Source organism: Eptatretus burgeri, chromosome 14 (assembly GCF_056783735.1).
Source record: "Eptatretus burgeri isolate ZD-2024b chromosome 14, Ebu_testis_v1, whole genome shotgun sequence".
Taxonomy (NCBI): domain Eukaryota; kingdom Metazoa; phylum Chordata; class Myxini; order Myxiniformes; family Myxinidae; genus Eptatretus; species Eptatretus burgeri.
In genome coordinates, this window is record NC_140974.1 from 48,378,442 (window position 1) to 48,406,124 (window position 27,683).

The window sequence follows — 27,683 nt, forward strand, 5'->3', positions numbered from 1 at the left end:
CCCGTAACAAGTGTGTGTCTCAGGACAGCCAGAAAATAACATCTATCAAACCTCAAGAATGAACTTTGAAACTTGTGTCCCTCCTCGAAAACCTGGTGGCACCTTGTCAGTCTGTCTCACACTTTTTCTTCCATCCATTCCCTCTCCTCAAATGGCACCACAGCCGACTCCACTAGTGAGAAGGCTGAATGCCTAAACTCTCTGTGATTGCTTCCAAACCTTGTGTCCCCAACCCCTCACTCTCAGTACCCAACCTTCCCTGTCATACCCATCTGCTCCTGGACTCTGTGTCTTTTGCATCTGAGAAGGTGGAGAAGGTTCTGTCAACCCTCGACTCTGTCTCTGCTACAGGACTGGACAGCATCAGCTCACGTCTTCTAAAAATCTGCTCTACCGCTCTTGCATATCCTCTCTCTGCCCTTTTCACCCTATCATTTGTTCAAGGTCAGCTTCCGTCCACTTGGAAGTCCACCAACATTACTGCACTACGTAAAAACAATGCAAAAACAGATCCCCTCAACTACAGACCTATCCGCTTACTTCCAATCATCAGCAAAAGTCATGGAATCAATCATTGCAGTTTGATATGAAATCTTTCCTTTTCTCCAACAACCTCAGCTCAGATCACCAATTTGGTTTCAGATCAGGACTAACCTGGTCTGAAACCAAATTGTTGAACTTTCCTCATATACCAAGCTTTATTAACCTTCCTCGTATACCAAGCATTTTGTTTATTCATACTCTTATCTAGTTATCAAATTGCTCGGTTATTCTCCCAATATGCATATTTATTACTTGAGTTAATTATCACTTCATCAAATCCAGTAACCCTCACTTTGAATCAGGCAAGTCTTGTTTTGCATTTACTCATTGGCCTCACTTTGCATCTCAATCTGGTCTTGCAACAACTCCCCTGGCATTCCCCATTATTCCATAACTACAAGCAGACCATGGGCAGTCATCCCTCATAAATTGAATCAAAATCCCTTATTCTAAAGCACCAACTTGTAGTATGGTTTAAAGCCCACAACAATGTCACTAATTTGTCACACAGGTTAAATCCCACTACTGCCACCAGTTTGTCATGTGCTGAGGGGGTTTCTGCCATTGGTGGAAGGTTAAACGGCTCAGTTCATTGTGAACTAAGGTTCTTGAACTTCTCGGCCACTGGATGAGGTTCTTGAACTTCTTGGCCTCACCATCAGCAATAACCTCTCCTTGGCCAACCACATAGCGAAGCTGGCTTCCAAAGCCACCCGCACAATGGGGATCTGATGTTGATACAAGTCTTTCCTTGGAAAATCAGAGCTACTCAGAGTTTACAAGGTCTTTGTCCATAGCTCATTGGAGAACTCCACTCAATGGAGAACTCTCTCCACTCTCCACTGACACCCCCCATCAAATCTGTCTCTCCTGAATTCTGTGGAATCTAAAGCTCTCAAAATTGTAGGGATCTCCTACAATGAGGCCAAAGCACAAGGTCTGTTGCTGTTTTTTACTTACTCTTATCCAATATTGTTTACTCTGCTGTCTCAGTCTTTGACCCTCCACAGCAACTCCAGGATGCATGCTTATCCTCCAAAATTTCTTCAGTAAACCCCTTCTGGTTAAACCATCAAAATCCAGGTTGGCTGCATACCTCAAGTCCTTTGTCGCTTCTCCCATCTATGAAACCACCTTCCAGAGGCTGCTCTGTAACACTCTTCACTCCAGGGCTTCAACCAGGCAGTGCACCGCCACCTTATGTCATTCTCCATCCTGACCCATGATTTTTATTACCCCATTAACCCTTCTTAACTCAACTTTCTTGCTCATTTCAGTGTTTCCTCTCCTCTATCTTTTTCGTTTTTGTTTGTTTATTCTCTTCCTGGTGTGTCCAATTGCTTCCCCACTACCCGACTGCCAATTTAGCTTCGGTCTTCCATGAGCCTCACTCTTTTGCAGAAAAATAACAAAGGTCACAAGTTGTCTCGGATAGCTAAGGTATAGTAAAGCAGGAAGGGATGGTTGAATTGACTTTCTGAAAGACATTTAATAACCGACCAGTTTGGTTTTTAGAGCAAGCTGAAAATGATGCACAGCCATTTTATTTGCAACTGGCTCAATCCAACACGTTTCTTCGAGTTCCATGTGATGCTGGCACTTCCATCATTCAATCTCATGACCTCTTGGAAACCATAGGTGTACTTGCATAACTATAAATGCTGCCTATACTATGCGATAAGACCCTTAGAGATTGAGCAAATCGAGACAAAGACTTATTGAAACAGAATTAAGGGTTAGATGAAAGTCAAAAATGTAAGGCTATCAAGCCAGGCTTTAGCAGAGGGCGGCGGAGTGTTAGTGACGATAGAATGAAAACGTTTTAGTTGTCCAAATGATCCTGAACGTGAAGTCAAACGGGGGAGGACGATGTGTTGGAAAGAGGGGAGGTGGGGGAGGAAGAGGGCAGGCGTGATGGGCAGGAATGCGGGCGGTAGGGCGGCTCTGTGCGGGTGAGGGGCACACTGGGTGTTTTGGCACAGCGTGGTGCTGTGGCTAACTCCAGCGGGGGTGCCCATTTGTAAGGAATAGCTTTTTCATCGGTGCTCAGCAGACAGCAATTGACAGTCATTTTCTTTTGCCTCTTTTGTGTTTGGTCTGCTTCTGTGTCCTTCCATCTCCCTCCCATTCCTTCTCCCTCCCTCCTTTCTTTCATCCCTCTCTCCCCTTTCCCTCTACATCTTGTTTTTATCCATCTCTGCTTCCTTCAACATCTCTCCATCCTCTCACTTGTTTTTTCTTCTTCACCGTATCAAAGTGACTGTACCCATCTTGGGTCGTGCAGGTGGAGACACTGGTCAGGTGTTAATCTTGTCAACCACCTACCTCCTCCCCTTCCACACTTCATTCTCCTCCATCTCACCTTTTCCATGCATTTTGGCTGTCATAAGACACTACTATGGCAGTGGAATTGGATTGAAGTTTTCTGCATTATTGGCTTTTCTGCTTGCAGCATTATTGAAATGGTATGTGTTGGTTATGAATCTGAAAGGATTTCATCTCATTGTGAACTCAAAGTTATAGAATATAGAGCAAAAGGTATGGGATAGCCTAAAGTTCATATCATTAACTATGAGTTGTTAGTTGTGATTATTGAATAATGTTTCGGTTTATTGTGGTTTAATCAAATTATCCCAATTTCTGTCTGCAGATTAAGGATATTCCTCTGCCTATTTTGCCAAAAAGTCCATGGAGTATGGACAGCAATCTCATGCACATCAGGTATGACTCAGTCATCACACTCAGCCATGGTCATTATCACTCATCAGTTGCCACCATTGCTAACCCACAATCACAATCACACACCAACTCTCACTTATCACAAAAAACTACATTGTTAAAAAACACAAAGCATCTGATGCAACTCCTTTATCCTTATACACAGACATTTACTGCCCATTTCTAACGCAAAGACCAAATGGACTTACCATACTGCTTAAGTGTTTCTTCCAATGAAAAACTACAAAGGTCATGCCCACTGGCTTATGATTGGAAACCAAAAAAGTTCAGCCCAACTAATCAACTGTTTATAGCAGTAGAAATTATTCTACCTCCCCAACACCCACTTGTCCCTCAACCATGTGGATGGTGTTGAGTGTTGTGTCCTTCATTATTACAGTATCAACAAAATTAACATCTAAAAACGTCAATAAATTAAAAAAAGAAAAATGTTCTTTTGCAAACGTACACCAAATAACACGATCTCAAATATAGTGTTATTTGATGTATGTTTGCCTCCGAGTTTTGTCTGGAATTGATTCTTGACTTGACCATGAACTGTCAGATTGGTGCAACGCTGGGAGGAGGTTGCATCACAAAGTGTGCCGTCCCTCGGATGGACGTTAAACTGGGGACCCATCTCCAAGCATGAGCTGGTGGACCTTAAACATCCCACGGTGCTTTGTGTGAAGAGTAGGCGAGATATTACTGGCTCCCTGACCAATTTTCAAATACCTGCCCAAATCGGTTCCAGTTGTAAATCAGGCCTGGCCAGCCAGTTCATGAAAAGATTTGGAGCAAACTTCTCTGTCAGCTAACTCCACACTAAACTGGAAATAATTGGGGCTATTAAGGAAGTAACAGTGGAGATACTTTTGCATGAATTCCAAGCAAAATCGTCGACGTGGACAAACACAGGTTGCATGTTTCTCCATTGTCTACCAATGTCCTTGTTTTGTTTGGTGTATTCAGTACTCTTTACAGAACAACAGTATGTTTATTTTTTTATTTACTATTGTGATTTTGTTGAAGGTGTGGTGTATTCAATGTGCTTTAAAAGGTTTCATTAGTGTAAATAATTTACAGGTAATTGAATTGGTTTAGAAGTTTGTGTTCAAAAGCGTCATCATAGTCATTGCAAGTCGACAGAAATCCTTAGGCAGATTCTCCTTTTTTAAATTTTGGGATTGGATTTGGCAGTGGGCAGTGCAGGAATGGAAAGGTATTTGAAAAGGTGTTTTGGAAATTAGTCAACAGTGAGTCAATGGGGCAGCTTGTAGAAGAGAGGAAGGTTATAAATGGTGTGAAAATCGTTTGATGTCGGCAGTATCGGGGTACGTGGAGGTAGTGGGAAGTCTTTGTGGTATGCGGTGTATAGAAATGGCACATCTGATCATTATTAAGTAAAACTTGAAGGAATGAATAGCTACTCAGCAGGAGATAACAGAGTGCGAACAATTTGTAGTGTAAAGTTGATGGTGTTTAAGGAGTTCAACATAGGAGATTGGCAGGGGTGATGGTGAGGTGAGTATATAAGCAGTACAGTTATGCTGAGTGTAGGCAGTGTTGTGGGTGTAGTCAGTATAAGCAGTATTGTGAATGTGGACAGTGGAGACAGCAGTGAGGATGTGGTCATTGAGGGCAATGGTGAATGGTCAGGTGACTGCAGGTAGGAGGGCAGGTGCAGGCAGTGGTGAAAGTGGATTGAGTGTGAGCAGTGGTGAGGATGGAGGGAGTGCTGACAGTGGTAATGGTGGAGTGAGTGCTAGCAGTGGCAATGTTTGAGTGAGTGCTGAAAGTGGAAATGGTGGAGTGAGTGCTGACAGTGGCAATGTTTGAGCGAGTGCTGAAAGTGGAAATGGTGGAGTGAGTGCTGACAGTGGCAATGTTTGAGTGAGTGCTGACAGTGGCAGTGGTGGAGTGAGTGCTGGCAGTGGCATTTGTGGAGTGAGTGCTGACAGTGGTCAGGATGGAGCGAATGCTGGCAGTGGCACGGATGGAATGACTTCTGGCAGTAGCAAGTTTGGAGCGAGTTCTTGCACTGTTGAGGGTGGAGGCTCTACAGGCAGTTGAGGGCAGAGAGAGTGCTGGCAGTTGTTGCAGTGGAGTGAGTGCTGGCAGTTTTGAGGGTGGAGCAAGTGCAGGCAGTTGTGAGGGTGGTACGAGTTCAGGCTGTTGTGAGGGTGGTGCGAGTTCAGGCAGTTGTGAGGGTGGAGCTAGTTCACGCACTGGCTAAGGCAGGCGGAGTGAGTGCAGGTACTGGTGAGGGCAGCGGCGAGGTGCAGGTGCTGGTGTTGTCGAGGGTGGAGTGAGTGCAGGCACTGGTTATGGCAGAGTGAGTGTTGGCGTGGTGAGGGCAGACCGAGCATAGGCTTTGGCTAGGGTGGAATGAGTGTTGTGGCTGGTGAGGGCAGAGCAAGTTCAGGATCTGGCGAGGACAGGCAGAGTGAGTGCAGGCACTGGCGAGGGTAGAGTGAGTGTAGACGCTGGTACTGGTGAGGGCCGAGCAAGTGCAAGCACAGGGCGGACTGAGTGCAAGTGCAGGAGCTGGCAAGAGCTAACAAAATGCAGATCAAGGCAGTAACAAGGATGCAGCGAGTGCAGACACAGTTGCTGACCAGGGTGCAGCAAATGCAGGCAATGGTGATGGCAGATTGACTGTATGCGCATGCACTGGTGAGGTTTGGACAAATGGAGGTGCAGCTGTTGGCGGGGGCAGAGCGAGTGCCTGTGCAGGTGCTGTTGAGGATAGTGTGAGTGTCGGCATAGCGCCTGGAAAGAGCGGAGTTAATACAGGTGAGGGTGCAGGAGCATGTGCTGATGGCAACAGTGAATGCAGGCGCTGGGGAGGGAACGGCAAGTGTGGAGGGAGTACAGGCTCTTGCAAGTGTTGTGCAAGTGCAAGAGCAGGTGCTGGCAAGAGCAACCATGTTCAGGTGGAGATGCTGTTGCATGTGGAGAAAGTGAAGGTAAAGGTGCCTTCAGGACATTATACATTAGAAATGTGTAAGTTGTCGAATGCAGCTGTGCAGGACAGGACTTTACACATAATAAAGGAAGTTATTCTGAGGGGATATGATGGAGATGTTTAACCCTCACAACATTTCCTGCCAATATCCTTCTAATTCCTGAAAAATGCACTGAAATTTCTAAACCTGAATATGATATATGTACTCTTAGTAAATCACTGGTTTGTGAAGGATTCCTTGGCCACTGATGCATCTTATCGTGGAGAACATCATGCATGAAGAAAAATGAAATTTAATCGATGGTTTCTGTATCGATGAAAATGTCTGGACCACTCCAATGAGCAGGTCTCCGGGAGACAAAATACTATTGTTTGATCTCATGAAGAAGCTAACGAGATTTAAATGATTTAATTCAACACCTGCAATCTGGTGTAATCTAATTTGGTCATGGATCCTAGAAGATTCTGGAACCCAGAGTGAGGTCATGAATGAGGTCTCTTTGCCTGCTTTAGCTTATGGATTCCATGTATATTTTTGTTACGAACGATTTTTTTTTTTTTGGTCCTGTGATAAGTTGCTGCTGACACGTCCATTGTAAGATGGCAATGTGATGTAAGAATCTCACAATTTCATACCACTTTAGATGGAACTTGATTTGCTGCACATTAGAAGGCTCATTGTGGATCTTTTGCAAATCATTCTGTAATCAAGTACATCTTATTATGTCCTTCCGTTCTCTTCCAACAGCTATGAAGGTGGACCATTGGAAGATCCGTGGGTGTGTACTCTTCTCTGAATGATTTTGTACATTAAGCAAATATAAATGCAGGAAATAGCAATCTGCTAAAACTAACTTGCAAACACATATTAACTCTTAAAAAGGAACACAAAAGATGAGTCATTTATTAACGTAATTAATGTCCTGTTAATATATACAATCAGTCACCTGTGCGTAGGTTCAAAATGGAGGTCTTCAATTTAAAATTGCCTTTAGTCTCACCAAAAATACATTATTAACTTGATCATGCAGTATTTTTAGGATTGTTGTTAATTACTGGCACTTATTTATCAGGGGTATTAATTTAGATTGGAGTACTGGAACTGAGCAGAGTTTTTCCCCTTCATACTCACGTTCATTGAATTTTTAAGCCATTTTGTTTCATTGTGTTTGCTTGTCAGTTGGAAGTCGAAAGCGACATTATATCAATCCTACAATGCATAATTTGTTCCGCCAACAAACTTAGACATAATTTCCAGGATGGAAATAGAGGACATATCTGGTCCTATCCAGATATGGTCCATGGTAACTAACATGTTTTCGTGTCAGACAGCATCTGTCAGTCTGTGCCGCGATATTTGATCCTGTGAATGGCCAAATGATTTCGAGCTACTGCTTTCAGTGAAATTAATCTAGAACACTACCGTTCCCCTAAAGTCACTCAAATTAACCGAATAAATTGGTGGCATGCATGGGAGGCAGGATGGAAAACGTTTCTTACCTTTATAAGCGTTTATTTGTAACTAGCAAATACCACCCGTCGCTTCGCTGACTGGAATACTAAGAGAGGGGGCACAGGGATGGGGGGGGGAGAGGGAGGAGGAGAATGGTGGGAGAAAGGGATGAAGGGAGAAATATGGGGGGGACAGAGAGGATGGGGAGAGGGAGTGAGAGAGATGGAAAGGGGAGGGGGGCAGAGAGGATCAGGTGGGAGGAAAGAGAAAGCGAGACAGGTGGGAGACAGCGAATAAGACCAAGACTTACCTTGCCGTGTTTAACCCCTCAGGGATCTTTGACTGATCGAGGGTCAAACATGACCATCACCGCTGCGCCTCAACACAAAGCGCCATTTACTGTGTGTTTTGTATTTTACGGCGATGGTCCTGCTTCACACAGGGGTGGAAAAGGTTTCATAGGCTTGAACTGTGTCCTCCTGAACCAGATAGTACGGGAAACTGACTGAAGTACAACACAATGAGTGGGAAATCGCAGGTACAAGAGGGCAGTCATTGTTGCTGTGTTTGCTTCTAATCTTGCTTTTTGCTGTTGCGAAGTTTCAGTTGCTCTGGATTTTTGTTATTCCTTCTTTTTTTGTCATCTTTGTGTTCTTCTGCCTTTTTTCTTCTTGTATTTTTCTTCTTTTATCAGCCTCTCCTTCCTCGTTTGTTGTCGTTACATTGTTCTGTCTTTCTCCTTATTCTGTGTTTCTCTTTCTGCCTTTCTTCTCTTTCCTCTCTCTGCCTTTCTTCTTTCTCCTCTTTCTGCCTTTCTTCTTTCTCCTCTTTTTGCCTTTCTTCTATCTCCTCTTTCTGCCTTTCTTCTTTCTCCTCTTTCTGCCTCTCTTCTTCAGCATGGTTTCTTATTCTTCAGCACTGAGGATTTCACATCACATTTTATCAGTTTGACTTTTTTTATTTATTTATCCTTGTGGAGCTTCAGGATAGGCAATGTTGCATGTACCTCCATGTGGAGCCAAGATGAAAAGGTTTTTGCCATTGCCAACTCTGGAACAACCAACATAGAGTTGGCCATGAGAAAAGCATGGGCTTTGCAGGTTGAGGCCAACAACTTTGAGTGATTGTCCTTGTGCCTTGTTGTTGGTCATGGCAAAACCGAGGCAGACAGGGAACTGGAGCCTTCTAAATTGAAATGGCAAGTCAGATTGGATGATTGGATTGTATGGAATTAAGACATCCTGTCCTGCTGCATGGTCAGTCATGATTGTGGCTTCAATGACATGTAGCAGAAGCTTCTTGATATCTGAATGTGTTACATTGCAGAGTGTTGGTGGGTCTATATTCCTGAGAAGCATAATGGGTGCACCAATCTTGAGTTCTAGATTGTGAGGAGGCATACCTGGTAGTTCCGGAGAGTTAAGAAATTCTGCGAGGTATTGGACTGCTTCATTTGTGGCTGGTACAGTGTCAACCGACTTGTACGTTTGCATAGTGCCAGGTAACTGTGTAAGATGGCCTCTGTTTGTGGAATTGGTGGCATCATTTTTCGGTGCCAAGATGGCTCTTTTGGCATAGCCAGTTGTGGTCATGGAAGTTATATGCAACATTTGGAAACACTGCATCTTGTAGTTGTTGAAGTGTTGCAACTGTTTTCCCAATGATATTCAATGAGATCGTTCCATCTTGATTTTCAGATGCCATGGCTCCATTTCCCAGTTTGAGCAGGCTTGCAGCAAACTCCACAGCAGATGAATCACCTGTTGGAAGCACTCGCATGTTGGTCATGAGGCTGAGTCGCTGAATGTTGTTCCAAATGTATGAGGCCTTGAGGCAGGCCTGCAGTTCATCAGCTTTGGTTCCATGTGGAATGACTGGCAGCGTCTGTCGAAAATCCCCAGCCAACACCAGAGTCACTCCACCCATTCTTCTGTCATCATGTCGAAGATCTTGCATGGTGCAATCAAGAGCCTCGAAGGCAGCTTTGTGAGACATTGTACATTCATCCCAGATAATGAGCCACCACTCCTGCAGGAGCTTAGCTTTGCCAGTACCCCTGCCAATGTCGCAGGTTGGTGCCTCCATACTTGCCAAATTTAAGGTTAACTTGAAGACTGAGTGAGCTGTTCTTCTTCCTGTCAACAGTGTGGCAGCAATGCCTGATGATGCCACTGCAAGAGCAATCATGTTTCTCTGCCAGATTTTTGCCAAAATAAGATTGATGAGAAATGTTTCTAGAGTTCCACCGGGAACATCCATAAAGAAAGTGCTACCACTCCTATTGGAAACTGCTTGCGTAATCTTATTGAAGACTTCTCTTTCGTCTGGAACCAAGCATGGCTCATTCCCCTGCATGTATTCAACAAGCTGTTCCATGTTGTAGTTGGTCTCTCTCAAAATTTCATTTGTGAGCTCATTGTCATTGTGTCGTTGAGGGTCAGGAAGGCCAAAAGTTTTGAGGTCAGAGCCTCCCAAAGGCTTGATCTTGTCTTCAATGATAATGAGAGCTTGATTGAAGATGTCATCACTGTAGTGCAGTTCCAGGTTAGGATTTTGCATTTGTGTGTGATGCAAAATGTTCTCTGCCAGATTCTCCTTGTGGTTGTCCCATAGTTGTTGAGGATTTGACATGGCAAATGTCTGCAGCATGATGGCAAATAGGTTTCGCATGCATCCATGATGATCAAGTTGCAGCTAACTCCTTCAATGTGCTGTTCCAGTGTGTATCATCTTCCAGGAGTCCTCTTAGCTGGGACGTCTGTTCGTAAGCTTCACAGATTGTGTCATCCACTGTTCGCAAGTCCTCAAAAGATGTTGGACCTCTGACCTCATGCAGAAGCAGTCTTAGGTAAAAGCATTCAAAATTATTGGGATGAACAGTGTGCACACGGCCAAGTGCATCACTGGCTTTGATGTCTGCCTGGTCTGGCAGAGTTTGTCCTGCTCTACGGCGAGCCCACTTCTTGCTGTAGTGGGGCAACTTAGCATAAAAATTTTGCATTTTGTGAGGAAAGCACCAAATTTCGCAGCCTAACATATGAACAGATTTGGATATTGGGCCATCTCGAATTCAGCCGCTGATGGCTGTGGCAGCCATTTTCCACTGCCATCAAAGATTTTGAGATGGCCCAATATCCAAATCTGTTCATAATATGATAGGCTACTAGTGTGCCAAATTTGGTGCTTTCCTCACAAAATGCACAATTGTTATGCTATATTTAGCTAAGTTGCCCCACTACTGCCAAAACTCCATGTGTAGTACTTGGGTATCTGATGATACAACAATGTCTTAGCAAATTCATCATCCTGGCAGAGATTGAAGAAAGCAGTGAGAGTTGTGTCTTGTGGGACGAGGGTGCGCTCACATACATTCTCCTCAGTGCAGTACACTCTCTGGCCATTCTCAAGGTACACAATGAGATGAACCACAGTGGCATGTCACTCATGAACTGGAAAGTTCAGGATTCACCAGATGGCTTCATTGTTGCTGATGTATCTTCCCATTTCATATTGCTGAACCTCATCATGCACAGTCCCATCCATTGTCAGGCCAAATACAGCCATGTCAGATCCTCTGTTGACACACTTGCACACATATTTGATGGATTTCACAGAGTGGCAGTACTCAACATTGATATGTGCATTGAATAGCCATGTGAGGAGTGGACAGTATGGAACAATCCACCTGTTGTTAACTTCAATCTCACAACCACGAACTCTGATGGTTGTTGTGAATCCACCATCTTCTGGTTTTCTCCGACGATATAGTGGGTATCCATCTTGTCCAGTCTGTGTCTCTTTCCGAAGATATCGTGGGAACCTTTTTGTGCATATATTATCTTTCATGCATGGTGAGTTTGGATTGATGGTTCCACAAGTACCATGCACTATCTGTGTTTTGACAGTGTTGAACAGAAGTGGATCAATGACTGAGTCTTGAAGTTCAGCACTGATGAAGTCATCCACTCTTTGCACATGAAGTTCATCTTGAAGCGAAGTCAGAATTTGGCCATGTTACAGGCTACATTTTTGCCACTCAGTTGTGTATATGTAGCACTTAATGGCTCCAAAATCTTTCCCTTGGTGATGACATTCATCAATGCCTTCATTTTTTGTCGGAATACTCTTGCCAGCAAATCATGGCGATGCTGTGGTTTTTGGCCTGGTATCAGTTCATTAGCTTCTTCCTCCCAAGGTGGATTGCAGGTGAAGGTGATGAAGAGATTAGGATGGCCATAGTTTCACACATATGTCATGGCATCCTGAGTGTGCTCATGCATGTAGCGGGGACCACCTGTAAAACTGGAACGGAAGATGATCAATTGTCCAACATTGACAGCATTTCCATCATTGTTCATGGCATCCCTGAGATGAACATAGTTTTTGACTGGGACTTTATTTTGGTTCTTTCAAATGAATCTCAGCCGTTCTGCCTCAATTTTGGCATACGTGTACACAACAAATTGGTGGAAGAGATCTTTGCAACGCAAGATGTGATTGAAATTACCAGCTCTTAGCATAATCCGGCAGGCATAAAAGTCCATGGCAGAAATGTCCTTTTCATTTGGCAGTCCCGTTGTTGGGTCTGTTTGTTGCAGTTTAATATCATATCCATCATCACCCTGTCAGAAAATTCGTGGAGACTGAAGTGCATCGTATGATGGGTGTATCTCAGCAATTCTCTGGAGAGAGTTGTTTCTGAGTTGCAGCACAATGTCTCGATCGGCATTTTGCTTACCAGCTAGGATGACAGCCACTTCTCATGTGGAGGGTGCATTAAAGTGCCGCTCATGTTTCCCAGCTAGAGTTTTGTCGGAATGAATGACAATTTTCTACTCAGGTGTCATCTTCTCCATGACACACTTGAGACTCCGAACATCGTGATTTTCCTTGTGGAGCAGATCTTGCAACTTCAACACAACTTCCAACTTGATTTGAATGACATTGTTGCAGTGCTGTTCAGCCTGCTTTGTATTGTCACCAATGAAGTAGATCTACAGGAATTTTGGCTCTTCATTTGGTAGTTGCTGTGGACTCACAATCCAATCATAAACCTGTCCCTGCACTTTAAATGTGGGCATGTAACCACATTCTCTGATCTCTTTTGTTTTGCCGAAAGATGTCATGTTGAAGCAGGAGTTGTATCTTCTGATGTTGCTTTGGCAATGACTTGCATTTGGAGTGTTGACTGTCAACAATGTACGAAGAGGTTCAGGAGGAGCATTAATTTGGGTCAGCCGAACCTTGCCACTATTGCAGCATATCCCTGGAGCTTCCCCTGTCCATTTCATCGCATCACAGTGCCTGCAAGTAATCGACAATGAGCCAATAGCAACTACTGGATCAGAAGCATAATCCAAGGCTGGATTGTAGGAGAATGAAAACTTTTCTTTTTCCCTCCAGGGATGTGTCCTTGTTGTGTTTGACTCTCGTCGTCTTTCTTGCTCTTGAGGAGTTTCAGCTGCTCTGGATGCAGCCATTCCTGTTGCATTTGCCCCTTGTCTTCTTTCTTGCTCTTGAGGAGTTAAGGCTGCTCTGGATGCAGCTTTTGTTGCGGTATTTTCCTTTCGTCATCTTTATTCCTGTTGAGGAGTTTCAGCTGCTCTGGATGCAGCCATTGATGTTGCATTTAACCCTCGTCTTCTTTCTTGCTCTTCAGGAGTTAAGGCCGCTCTTGATGCAGCCATTGCTGCCGCGTTTGCTTCTCGTCTTGCTTCTTGCTGTTGAGGCTGCTCTAGATGTAGCTTTCACATCCAGATGCAACAAACCCTTATTTCGTGGTAATTTCAATAATTTTTATTTTAAAAACAACGTTGCACTATAGACGTTTCAAGATGGGCAGAAACATTATTATTTGGAAACAGCTGCCAATCGTCACGTGCTGGGTAAAAACCCCCAAAAATTGGCTCTAAATTTAGAAAATATGTTGGTGTGGCAAACGGCTCGGAAATCGTGTGTTATCAGCATTGAAAGTCACAAAGAGAAACTCCTAACGATTCTGAGAGCAAACTCGGTTCATCCAAAGATAAACAACTGCTTCCGTCTGCACCTCCATCCTCACCATACCAAGGTGGTGTGATAACCCGAACATTAATTATTGACGTCATAAGTTCCAGGTGTACCCGACTCCATTAAAGCATCAGTTAAATTTGTGGGGGTTTTTTAACATTTAAAAGGCAATGGTTGTTTTCCCACTTTGTGAAATCACCGGGTGAGAGCAAACACAGCCTGTTCCAAGTTCCGTTCGAAGTTCCGCATGGATGAAGCACACAAAAAGAACCACAAAGGCTTACCTTTTAAATATAATTCTTTAAATATGGAAATCAAGCGAACAAAAAAGAAAAAACAATCCAAAGCGACCACAAAATGTCGGCACATGCTTTTCACAGCTCAAAGCGACATGAAGGAACTCGGAACAGGAACTCCGAACACGATGTCGATGGAGTTTTTGTTGTTGTTAATGTATGAATGTCGAAGTGACGGGTATATGATGTTAAACAAAGCGATGTCGTCTAAAAATGAAGTTGCACAACATTTTCAGCCGGCAAGGCACCACCTTGAGAGACCACCTGCCATTGTGCAGCTTGGTCGATGTAACGTGTACAAAATTTTTACCTCCCGGAGACACCTGAAATGTCAAATATGTCCAAATTGTGTAGCTATGATGAACAGACGTTTGATAATATGAGTGAGTAAAGTGAAAACAACAACTTTATCGTTAAGAATTCGTTGCGGCCTGTTCCAAGTCGAGACAAGGTTGAGCAGGCCAGAAAACATGGCGGCTTCAGACCCCAGCGAGGTAACCCAGGAAACACCTTAAGACCCAGAGAGCGAGGCGGTCAGGGATTGCCTGATGAAGGATATAATTAAATAAGGTCATTAATTATCTTCAAAAGAAGTGTTTTAATTAAGCCAAACCCCCAATTTTCACTCTTGCACTTCCTTGGAGTTTTCTTAGTATGCATGCAAAGTTTCAGGCTGCTTGGTTTTATAGTTTGGGAGTTATGGAGGAGTAGACACACACACACTGCTTTTTATTAGTGTAGATAGAGGGGTATGGGTGTGTTGGCTTGTGTGCATGGTAGGTTTCTTGTATGTGGATGTGTGATGATGCTGTTTGTTGTTGGTGCAGCACAGGCATGATGGACCGAATGACCTCCCCAGGCGGCAAATTTCCTTGTGTATCCTTGTGTAAATGTAGCAGAAGAGGAAGCAAGACTTGAAGAGAGGTGGTAGAAAACAGGTAACTAACCTGTCTGCGATGAGACAGCAGCAGGCCATGTGTTTCTGGTTCTTTTTGGGAGATTCAAATGATATTGAGAGTTTTGGACACTGCATCATCTCGGAGAAACAGGTGTGAAGTGTGGACACCAGCCCAGAAGGGAGAGAGAGTACTCCATTGAGCTACAGACAAAGACCTTGCATGTGGCTGTGAGATGTTCAGATTTACCAAATAAGTCATTCTAACTATGATGCTCATTTCCTTATTAACATTGGTTGAATGCAGTGTGGCCTCATAGTGAACACACTGGTGTAGTTTAACAGCAGTTGTGGATTACAGTCAAGCTAAAGCCACCTCTGGTTCCAACAGCTTAGAATGCAAGTCTTTCATACTGATGGAAACATCAGCATTAAGGATTCAGATTCTAAGCTCTTGAACCTCAAGAAAATTAGCATATTGCTATTGGATGGTCAATGAAAAACCCAGCTGGCTCAGTAATGGCTATCATGGATGGGTTGATCTGCCTGTCCTATCTGGTGTACATGTGATGTCTGTCCATTCATCGTGATTTGACTCTTTTACCCTCAGGGAAACCTGTAACGTGATCTGAAATACAACCTTTAAAAAAAGCATTCAGGGATGTCCCACGTACAAATCCATGAAGTAATATTCATTGAAATAGAGCTTTTTGTCCCTTACTCGTTACCAAGTCACTTGAGTTTGCCATGGCTGAATAATATTGCACTCGGGTGCAGGTAAAAAATATGAAAACCATGTTGTGTTTAATCCATGCATGTACAGAGCAACGTAAATATAACCCATGACATAATTCTCATTGGGCAAGTGTAATTATTGAGAATTAAAGTGCATTTTGTCAATAGTAACAATCAATAGTGCTTTCTAAGATGGCATCAATGATTGCATCAAAATATTTTGATTTTTTTGGGAATATGACAGTCAAAATGTTTGCTATTCGATGGTACAATCAAATTTAGATTTAAATGTTCAATGTGATGTGGTGAATACAACACCCAACGCTATACTGATCAATATTTAGCCCTGTAGAGTCCACAAGTTTCCATGAGACACTGTTATGAACAATAGTGCATGTACACCTGCATGGTTCATTGTGAAAGGTGTGTAATGTGCAAACTCATTACACTACAAATTTCCATGTGAAATTCCTTGTTCATATTATATTTACTTTTTCCCCTATTTATTTTCTCGCAAACATCCATTTATACCTCCGTTTTATTCGAGATACTGTATTTAATATTTCGGTTGTTTATGTAGTGGTTATTTCAGTACATACCACCTTCTGCTTCACTCACCTTTTCTGACCTGATTTTACATTCGAGGGCCTGTGCTTCATGTATTCATGGTTTTTATGACTGCTTCTACATTCGTGGCCCTGTGCTTCATGTATTCATGGTTTTTATGACCTGCTTCTACATTCGTGGCCCTGTGCTTCATGTATTCATGGTTTTTATGACCTGCTTCTACATTCGTGGCCCTGTGCTTCATGTATTCATGGTTTTTATGACCTACTTCTACATTCGTGGCCCTGTGCTTCATGTATTCATGGTTTTTATGACCTGCTTCTACATTCATGGCCCTGTGCTTCATGTATTCATGGTTTTTATGACCTACTTCTACATTCGTGGCCCTGTGCTTCATGTATTCATGGTTTTTATGACCTGCTTCTACATTCGTGGCCCTGTGCTTCATGTATTCATGGTTTTTATGGCCTGATTCTAGATTCGTGACCCTGTGCTTCATGTATTCATGGTTTTTATGACCTGCTTCTACATTCGTGGCCCTGTGCTTCATGTATTCATGGTTTTTATGATCTACTTCTACATTCGTGACCCTGTGCTTCATGTATTCATGGTTTTTCTGGCCTGATTCTACATTTTGAGGCCCTGTGCTTCATGTATTTGCAGTTTTTCTGACCTGCTTCTGCATTCCTGGCCCTGTGCTTCACGCATTTACGGTTTTTCTGACCTGCTTCTATATTTGCGGCCGTGTGCTTCATGTATTCATGGTTTTTTTGTGGGCATATCCACAGTTTTTCTGACCTGCTTCTGCATTTGCGGCCCTGTGCTTCATGTTCATGTATTCGTAGGTTTTTTGTGGTCGTATTAGCAGTTTTCTGACCTACTTCTACATTTGTGACCCTGTGCTTCATGTTTTCGCAGTTTTTCGACCTGCTTCTACATTTGTGGCCATGTGTTTCATGTTTTCGCAGTTTTTGACCTGCTTCTACATTTGCGGCCCTGTGCCTCATGTATTTGTGGGTTTTTTCTGGTGTATTTGCAGTTTTTCTGATCTGGATTCTGTGGAATCCAAGGCTATCAACATTATTGGTATTCTTGGCATCTCTGACAATGAGTTAAAAGCACATGACCTGTTGCTATCATCTCAGACTGGCCTTTGTTTTTATATATATATCTATTGGTTCATGAGTCAGTAAGTGACCACTATATTCGTTATTGGTGTGTGTCTGTCTGTCTGTCCCGAGCATAGCTCCATGGGTTTTGATTCGATCCTGATAAAATTTGGGTGGGAGGTTTATATCATGATCTAGTTGTGTTTTCCTGAGAATGTGCATGCTGCGCCCATTATGGGCGGAGCCACGCCTCAAAAACATGTTTTTAGGGGGGAGCCAGTTTCAAGTTACATCTTCTCCGAGGGGGTTTGTCAAATCTGCCAGGGGTTTCAGTATTTGGTTAGCCCAATGGCACCTGCATTGCCCCACGGAGCTCGATTTTTCAGTTTCGTCCCAAGGTCAAGGTCACAAGGTCACGAACTTATAAAATGTCAAAAAAAATCAATAAACTGGGCATCGAGCTCCTAGTGTTTTCAACTATTTCGAATTAAAGTTGATATGCAAGTAGTGCTCTTCGAGTACTACAACTTTCATCATTTACATTTTTCCCGATTCCCGCCAGTTTACCTGTGGCGGCCCCTCGAAGGTCAAAAAATAAAAAAGGCAAACCGTGTACATTGCTCGTAAACCATCGCTGTCTCCAGACTTGTAATGTGTATATTTTTTTAACCAGCCCTCCTTTGGTCAAGATTCTGCTCTGTGAGCTTTCCAATTCTCCCCATTTTCTACAGTATGATGCGAAAACCTTCCAGTAACTCCCTCCTGGATAAACTCCCAAAATCCAGGCTTACTGTCCAACTCTACTCTTTTGTTCATTTTTCACCACCATTTGTTGGACTTTCTTCCACAGATAAAGCTTCAAGCAGATGAAGCACCACCCTCTTATGTCCTCCCCCATCCCTTCATGTGTTCGTTTTTTTTTTTTTTAATGAAATAGAAGACCAAGAAAGAACCCGCAGAAATAAAGAGCAAAGATGGAATCATCAGGAGGAACCTGGATAGGATTTGGGTTTCAGCTGCAACTCCACAACCCATCCAGGCACAGCCAAGTGAGCCTGACAGAAAAATTTCTGCAAGAATTCACTTCTCCTCAGAGAGATAGGTGACAAAATAGAAGAATAGAGAGTGAAAGAGATGAAAGAGAAGAAAAAGCAAGAATTAGAATCCATCCATTGGAACCATACTCCGTACAGAGCATTGGTGCTGCCGAAGCAGTTTTCTTGGCTATTGGGCACAATTGTGGACAGGTCACCACTCTGACACAGGATACTTGAATGACTTGATCATCCCAGCAAGTTGGGTGGTACTCATTTTGCTGACCTTGGAAGGATGGCAGGCTGAGTCAACCCCCTGGTGAAGTAATTCAGCAGGCAACAAGGTTTGAACTCTGGACCCTTGGATGCAAAGCCACCACCCTAACCACTGAGCCAACACCAGGCTTCAGAATTAGAATGAATAAAGACAATTGTGAAAGGAAGAATAAACAAAGGTAGCAGGAAGAACCTGGACAGATAGATTTCAACAGTTACTCCTCAGGCTCAAACACAGCAACATGTCCAAGCTACGAGAGACCCGTCAGTCGAGAAGCACATTCCACACAGCATCAGGATATGGTACTAACATAAAGAAATGGAAGAACAAGAAGGAACCCGCAGAAGTAAAGAGCAAATATGGAGTCACCAGGTTGAATTTGATCTTTACTTTATCAGCATTTGTCTTTACTGAACTCAGGCAACTAAGTTTCCATCCTGCCTCCTTCCTGTTTTTCTTTTCATTCTTTCCCTTGCTTGTTTTGTCTCTTTAGGTTTTGCTCCACTGCTCCACTTTTAGTTTGTTTCCATTTTACCCTCAGTCACCTCGCTATTCCAATAACCTAAATCTTTAATTTTTGTTCTTCTAAAACCCAATCGGAGCAATAATTTCTAGGTTGCCAGAAGATTGCCTTCATTGCTTCAACATTACATGCTATTAACTAGCTCAGGCTGACAATCAGATGGAAGTAGAGGAGCAGTCAAAAGGTGACCTAACCCTGAATACTCACATGGGCCTCTTCAGGTGCAACAGGCTTGATTTTGGGGAGCTATCGGCCCCAACGATTTGGCAGTGAGCTCAGGAGCAAATCGTTTAAAGCATTTCCAATGACTCGGTGACTCGTCATAACTCGTAACGGTGATACGAAGCAATAAATTGAAGAATTTAGAACAAGGATTTCCAGCGTCTGGAGCAGCTTAAGTTACATGTGAAGTGTAAAATGTTTCAAATGTGAATTCTTCAAAAACCTGGTAACCTACTTTGAGCATGTTATCAATACAAAATGGCTGCACGATGCAGAAGACAACATTGAAGCCATCATCAATGCCCGATGACCGAGGAATGAAGCAGCGGTCTGTTAATTTTTCATGCTGGGAACTATGATACAAGGTTCCTGCCCAACAATTCAACTGTGTTATGACTACTAAATGAGATGCTGAGTGTTAAAAGGGATGGGCTTGATCAAATGCATGTGAAAAGACTTTGAAAGAAGCAAAGCAATTCATCACCACAAGGAAAATGCTAACATTTTATGACTCAGGCCTCGCACCAAGACAGTGATAAATCAAAAAACATGAGAATGTGTTGGACTATCGTGAGTATCTTGTTTGAAGAACTTTTTCAATGCCCCGTGGAAATGACTGATTAACAAATAGTTTGTAAACATGAAGAACTTGATCATAATGATGAAAGACATTGATTTGTAAAATAAGCAATTTCTGAAATACTGAGATTTTAAAAAGTGACTGCAGATGTACAACTGAAGTTTTCAAATGAATGGTGATGTTACCAAATGCCACTTTAGCATTGTTGTCATTATCACGTGCACTTGTGTTGCTTCCACTACTCACAGGTTACACCCAACAAAGATATGTACTTGAGGACCAAAGACCCTACAGAGAGTCCCAATCAACCTGATGAGCTGGAAATCGAGTTTGAAAATGGTGAGTTTCAGTAAAAAAAAAAAAAAAATAGAGCTTCACGTCGTGTGGTGGCACGGCCCTTACCATTTGCTCGGAATTTACCTTCCTTAGGAATTTACCTTCTTTTTTTCTAGGATTACTAGAAATCTACCTTCTTTAGTTGAAGTGATGTCAAGTGGTTTACCTTCAACCTGTGTATGTAAAAAAAAAAAAAAAAAGTTGTACATGATGAAACCCCTGGTTATTCAATTGTTCTAAACTTTAAACAACTATAACATTAAAAAGAGAGCAATGGTTTTTGCGCATCTACACATTGATGAGACCACTTCACGCTGTAATGAATATCTTGTTCTTGAATAAGCGTTGACACCCATACTTTCAGCTCAGTCATTTGCAAGATAGTTACTGTATCATCTATCATGTAGAGAACATACCTCAAGTCACGTAATATCACTTTTGGAGAGTTCACGCTGTCTTCCTCGACCGCATCATAGTTTTCACGTATCTGCATCATAAGTTTTCACGTATTGCACACAAACTTTTGATGGCATTCGGTGTTAAAATTATTCATCCACATTATATCTTGCCTACATGAGAGGACAATTACGATCTGACTGGATGGTGTTCTCACTCCTGACCTTTAAGCTAATTTTCAAGGTCAAAAGGTCAAAATTGACATTTAATGAGGTCAAATTTGATATTTTATCAATAATGCATTGACATGCTCATAAGATATGATTTTCAAAATAATAAGTGCATAGAATAGTATGTTTATAACCGGGCGTCGTGGCGTGCGCCTGTAATCTGGCTACTCGGAGGCTTGGGTTGGAGGATCGCTTGAGGACGGGAGCTCTGCGCTGGGTCGCGCTATGAGAGGGTGTATGGTAGCCCGGAATCATGGCGAAACCCAACCCTTATCCCTGTGTCGTAAGAGGCGACCAGGGTTGCGTCAGGAAAGGCATCCGGCGTAAAACCTGTGCCAAATCATTATGCGGATCATAACAGATGATCCGCTGTGGCGACCCCTAACGAGAGCAGCCGAAAGACGAACAACAACAACAACAACAGAATAGTATGTTTATATGGTTGCTGAAGCCATTGCACACATTTAAATGGTGAAAAAAAGATAAATGCCTGAAAAAATGACAAATTACATCATCATAAGGCAAAAATCTTGACCTTTTTTTCAAAACACCTTCAGAAAAAATTATTTTAAATACTGCATGTTGAATTATCATATATCCAAAGCTAATGCATTAAACAACATCTTCATATGTTTTTCTTTCTAATGCGACAATAATAATTGACGTTGGACAGGGTATTACTTCGGGACCAAGTCAAGTTCACATGGTCTGTGTGCTCATCTAGGTTAGAGCATTTTTTTGTAACCAGAGACCCGTTCGTGTGAATTTTCCTGTTATGATGTCTGCCGTGAGAGGTTTACAGTTGACAGAGGGGTTAGATAGGAAAGTGTAATTTGTATGTGTCCTCTCTGTGAACCAGGAAAGGCAACCTAGCAAGGTAAGAAGATGGGTGGATTGGGTTGCTGTCACTTCTTGTTTGGGCTGATTAACGGTACCCTCCCCGACCCCTCATGGCATGCACTCTGAGTACAAGGCGTGTAGTGTGGCACAGGCCATCACAAGGACCACTGAGGGCGTAGTGCCAATTGGCAAGCTGCAATGTGTTGCGTAGTTGGTCTGGGCAGTGCCCGTGGCAACACCACATCTGCGTGACATCACCATGGGGGTGGCGACTTGCCACCTAACTGGCTGTGCCGGAACATGAGCAAAGAAACATCCAGAAGTGCGGGGCATGGTTGTGGTGGAGTGGATAAAATGGGCTACACATGTGCTGTTCACTTTCTCTATGCTATCCGCTTAACAGTGCTGTAAGGGAGGGGTAGTGATGGGGGGGGTTGGAAGAGCTACACTTTCCGCTATAGTGTGATTCCTTTCGTTTCGACCATTTGTGAAGCTCATTGCTTGGTGCAGTGCGACCACATCAGCAGACACCGTCAATGTGACAATATTGTTTCGATTGGCAAGAGTGATTATTCATTTTATTTCTTTATAAAGTGCAATCTCTCAGTGAGAAGTGGAAATTTGTGCAAGCTGCATCACTTTGCACATTAATAAACAGATTTTGTGCAGAGAAAATGAACTCCTATTACATCAAAATACAAGGAAGTACAAGGGAGTTTGACACAGCAGTCGGCCATCAGGCCCATCATGCCCATACATTTCTAAAAATGTCCATGTACCTCTCTATCCCCCATGCTTATAGGTACCTATCAAATTCCAGTTTCAACCTACCTCCCATTTCAGCTGCCACAACCTTTCAAGGGAGACCATTCCCTTCATTAACTATTCTCTGAGTGAAAGACTCTTGCCTTAAAGTCAGTCTAACTCTCCTCTTCTTTACTGTCAAGAATTGGTCCTGTTCCTGTTCCTGTCACTGTTCATTCCACTGAAAAACTCTTCTGCATTTATTTTGTCTCGACCTCATTATCTTATACATCTATGTCAGATCCCCTCGTAATTGCCTCTTTTGTAATGAGTAAAGCCCCGTCTCCTTCAGCCACTCCTCATAGCTGAGTCGAGCTAGCCCGATAATTCATCGAGTCGGTCTATGCTGGACCCTCTCGATGCGTAACTACATCCTTCCTCAGAGGTCGTGACCAGGATATATGTTATTATTTTGAGCTTATAAATGAACAACATGATTGTACATCCTTTTTGAAATTTATAAATAGTGATTAATTTAAATAATTTATTGGACCTTTGTTTAGAACAGCAATACGTAGTGAAGTTTTGTTTTCTTTCCTTGTAAAAGTGATTATAAATTACAAATATCATGTTAACGTAGAATATCTAGTCAATTATGATAGCTTCAATGATGATAATTATGGTGATAACACTTAATAGCAATAGAATTGTGTAATAATGAATTCTCGTTTGATCATCACAGAAGCATATTTTCTCTTCAATGAATAGTTGTATTCTTGTAAGAAATACTCATAAGAAATGATAGAAATACTAAAGAAACTTAAAAACAGTAACAGCAGTAGGAGAAACATGGATTTTGATCGCTGCTGCACAAACTAGCAAATTATGAAACAATATGGATTTTAAATGGTATTAGAATTTGTTTTATGTACATGATTGAAATCAAGAGATTAAAAGATCCTCTTGTCAATAAAAGGTGTTTGATTACATCTTAGTATATTCCATCAATTTTTTTTAATGTTAACAAAGAATAGGTTTTTGACACATCCTACTTTTGGCCCATAGGGCTGGCCTGATCTCCACAAAATTTTGCATACGTTTTGATCGTACCCATGGTCAGGTCATTGGCAACTCCCTTCCCCCTAACGACGAGTGGGTCGACTTATGATTTTCGCTTGGTCTCCACCAAATTTTTCATACGTGTTGGTAGTACCCAGAGTAACCCCCTCCCCCTACAAGGGATTTGGGGGGGGGTGGGGAGACTTGCCAATGATCCGGAAGGAAGTGGATGTTTCCAGGTTATAAAAAGCACTGGATTTTACAATTAATGTTGTTTACCGTTTACAGCAGTGACAAAATTAAAATATCATAATCGTCAAAAGGAGCAAGAGGCTATTTATCCAGGTTGTGGCTGATGAAGCCACTGAGTGGATTGATAGATGTTGCAAAATACACAACTGAATCATTGTCATAACATACATTCAGTCTGTCTCTGACTTGATCTTTGCAGATCACATGGTAGGAATGGTCCCATATTAGTCCATGGGCCAGAAGAGATGTAAGTACCACCTGGGAGGGGGGGGGGGGAGGGAACTTAAATGGTGCAAAATTATTTGTACCACCCCTAGAAGTAACAAAATATGTGATAACGTTTTCAATTGTGTAGCTTTATTCTTTTTCCAGCACGTAATCTATTTTGTGCAAGAAACGATTGCCATTAAATGCCCACTCCTCATGGCACAGTTGGCGATGGTATTGGCTTTTAAACAGAAGAAAATGCTATTAAATATATGTAGCATTCCAAAAAATATTTTTCAGTGAAAGTAAGCATCATATATATATTGTTGCGGTCTTCGCGCCCGCCGGCGTGCTGACGGCCACGTAACTCGAATCGCGGCACGTCGCCCACCGGACGGACAATCCAGTCGTGACCCTCTCGGACTAACGCCGGGAACCAGTCACGGGTGGACCTTTCGGTCTCACCGCGATCGAGCCAATCAGCCCCCGCGTGGGATAGGGTTGCTCGCCAAATTCGACCTGCCTAAGTACCCACGCGGAGGGTAGACCGGGCGATCGCACCTTGCCGCAGGTCGACTTCGGACACGGGCCACTTAAGCGACCCGTTCCGTACTATCAGAATAACCGAGCGGTGTTATCGTCGACCTCGACGGTTCGATTAATTATCGGGCGTATTCAGCCCACTACCAACCCTTTACGTGAAGCAAGATGAGGATTCAATGGGAGAAAAAGACGAAGCGAAGCGGGAGAACAGTTCAATAATAAAGCACATTTATTCGCGGCACACGGGAAGCACACATATTCAATTCCACCAAAAGCACACAAAAAAAAGAAAACACAATTCCATCTACACAAAAAGCAAATATAAAAGCGAAAACAATGCAGAGCTAATACCGACTACCGAGCACACGGCAACACTTATACAATTCTACTTCACAGACGGCGCCGACAACACATACCCAAAACCAAGGAAAAGAATACCCCCAAGAATGAGGCGGGCCTGAGGCCGAGACCGGGTCGCGCCTACCCGTCTGGTGATGAGACGCGGAGCGGCGATGGCGCCTCACTCCGCGGGCCTCGCGGACAGTGTCTGGCAGGGGGTGGGAAAGGGGCCCCCTTGGTCGCACTATCTCAGCGCGGGGGGAAACAGGAGGGGGTTGTTGATGCTCGGGGTATAGAGGATCTTTATTATCCCTGGTGTGCGTCTCCACCTCGGCCAGGTCGCGCTGCCGGCCTCCCTCGGGCGTGCAGCTCCCGGCACCGACGCGAGCACCCCCTCGTCTGCCTTCGCCGCTGCCGCCTCTCCGCCTCTGGACTCTCCGACTCTGGACTCTTCTTTGGACTCTCCCGTTGGACTCTTCTTTGGACTCTCCCGTTGGACTCTTCTTTGGACTCTCCTCTGGACTCTCTCCTTGGACTCTCCTCGTTTGATTCCCTTCAGCTTCTCCAGCTACTGCAGGCTTCGGGCTCCAGACTTCCACACGGCTCTGACTGACGAACACGGTCCTTTTATCCCCCCGTAGCTTCGCCTTTGACCCCCTCCCTTTGACCTTTCACCTCGCTCCCCATTGGCCCGAAAAAAAGTGGGCATGAAGGCTTTTTGATCCACAAATTTGCATATATCGATCGTCCTGGAGGCGGGGCCAAATCGCCCCTTGCTCACCGATTGGACGGCAAAAAGTGGGCGTGTGTCGTTTTTGATCCGTTTTTGAAGCACAAAATCCGTGATTTTATACACGCCGTTCGACGCGCGCTCTGCATGAGTCCAACACCGGTACCCACAGCGGGGCAAGAACGATGGCGATGCTACGGTTGCGAGGTGTGACGGGAAGGTCGTGGCGGTTGTGGTGAAGCGGTGGTTGTGGTTGTAATCATGGCGGTTGGTCCAAAATAAAGATAGTAAAAGAAAAACGGCTATCCTGAAGAGTCGCAGCTCGCATAAATGACATGTATTCCCACTAGACAACGGGTTTGGACCTAACTACACATGTACTTACCGAGATACCTCACCTAAGGGACCTGAATGGTGGTTTGCGAATTTGGTAACCACAACACTACCCCCTCCCCTTTTTACAGACTCGTCCCGAGTCGTCAAATTTTCGTGTGCCATCATGTGTAGTTTTCCCCTAGTACATTTTACCTACGGATCCCTGAGTGCGACATTCATGGTATTCGTGTCCCCAAAATAAATAACCTGAGGGCTGCGTAACTACCTAAACAAACTCACTCACACGGACGACTTAAATAAAATTGCCGGCGCTAGACAGACATGCCGGGGGCGCACTCATATTTACAGTACATCTTAACCTTAACTTACAAATTTTACACTAAACCATGGCCCAGGATCATTGAACTCTGCAAAAGAAAAGCAGTTAGCAGGGAGCCAGGCTGCCCACATGCAGTCTCTGGCTCAAAACAATGCAGGTGACAGGGAACGTGGCTGACTGCTCACACGCAGTCCAAGGCCTTCCCTTTTGAACTGAACGCAGTGAACCACAACGGTGCATGGGCTGCACAACGCAGTCTCCGTGCCAGCTCAAGTGGCACACGCAATGAGCACAACGAATGGATGGATGGACACAAACACGGTGCACGGGCCGCCACTGCAGGCCCGTGTTGTAGCTGCCAACGGGGCAGTTCTCGCAGCTTGCAAACTGTTGCTTTTACGATCCTGGCGCACATGGCAATGAACAGGGGGGGGGCAAAGCAAAAATTGAACGGGGGCTGGTGAACGTGGGCAGTGGGCATGGCATGGCAAAGGTGCAGGCAACACAGCCCACAGAAGAAGGCCGCTGCAGGCAAACACAGCCGGCAGATGAACTGGCCGGCACAGGCCTCGAAGAAAAACAGCCAGCAGATGAACTGGCCGGCACAGGCCTTGCAGCACAGCAGCTGCAGACGATCCAGCCGGCACAGGCCTTGCAGCAAAACAACAGCTGCCGATGAAGTTGGCCGGCCTCTGCCTTGCAGCAACGCAGCCAGCAGATGAAGCTGGCCAGCCTTTGCCGTTCAGTGGAGGTTGGTGGAGGGAGTGCGGTGGTGCTGGCCACTTGGAAGGCGGGCTCGGACCTACCTACCTGTCTCCCTCCCACCTATCGCCTTTGCCTGTCACTGTACATACCCACTCCCTTAATTTGTCAAACCCCAATTTAGCCCCAACTTAATTTTTTTGTTGTTTTTATTTTTACTCCCCCACTATAAATCGTCCCCTAACCCCCTTTATCATCCTTGTTCGGCTAACCTATTCTGTCACCTAGCCTACTCCCAACCCCTACGTTCCCTTCCCGGAGGGGAATAAGGGAGAGCTAACGTCCTGTGTCGAGGCCCAACTCAAGCCTCAGAATGGCCTTCCCAGAGTTCGGCGATCTATAACCCAAAGTGGGTCCAGCGGCCCACAATGACAGCGAGGGGATGGATGGTGCGGAGGGGTACATCTCCTAATCTACCCTAACCATTTAACAGTTAAACTACCCCGGGGCTTTCAACAAGCGCCTCTCGCTTAAACTATTGGTTCTAACAACCCAGATTCCCGTCGCCTGTGTTGGTGTCCTCACAATTTCGGGCCTCGCCCCACAATTTTCTCTCCGTGCCCTCACACGGTCTCCTGGCTGGGACACGTGGCTCCCTTTGGCAGGCACGACCCTCTGCCGAATCTCCCGCTATGGCACCCCCGGGCACTACACTGCCTCC

General features: G+C 44.0%; 1 protein-coding gene across 2 annotated transcripts in view; it reads left to right on the plus strand.

Annotated features, from left to right (window-relative positions):
- Window positions 1-27,683, plus strand: part of ASS1 (argininosuccinate synthase 1) — a 193,131-nt gene that overhangs the window by 94,753 nt on the left and 70,695 nt on the right. For both annotated transcript variants that reach the window (XM_085854743.1, XM_085854744.1), the window contains exons 6-8: window positions 3,194-3,264; window positions 6,978-7,008; window positions 20,178-20,268. In XM_085854743.1, coding sequence (XP_085710869.1) covers window positions 3,194-3,264; window positions 6,978-7,008; window positions 20,178-20,268 — 193 coding nt within the window. The remainder of the gene's footprint in view (window positions 1-3,193; window positions 3,265-6,977; window positions 7,009-20,177; window positions 20,269-27,683) is intronic.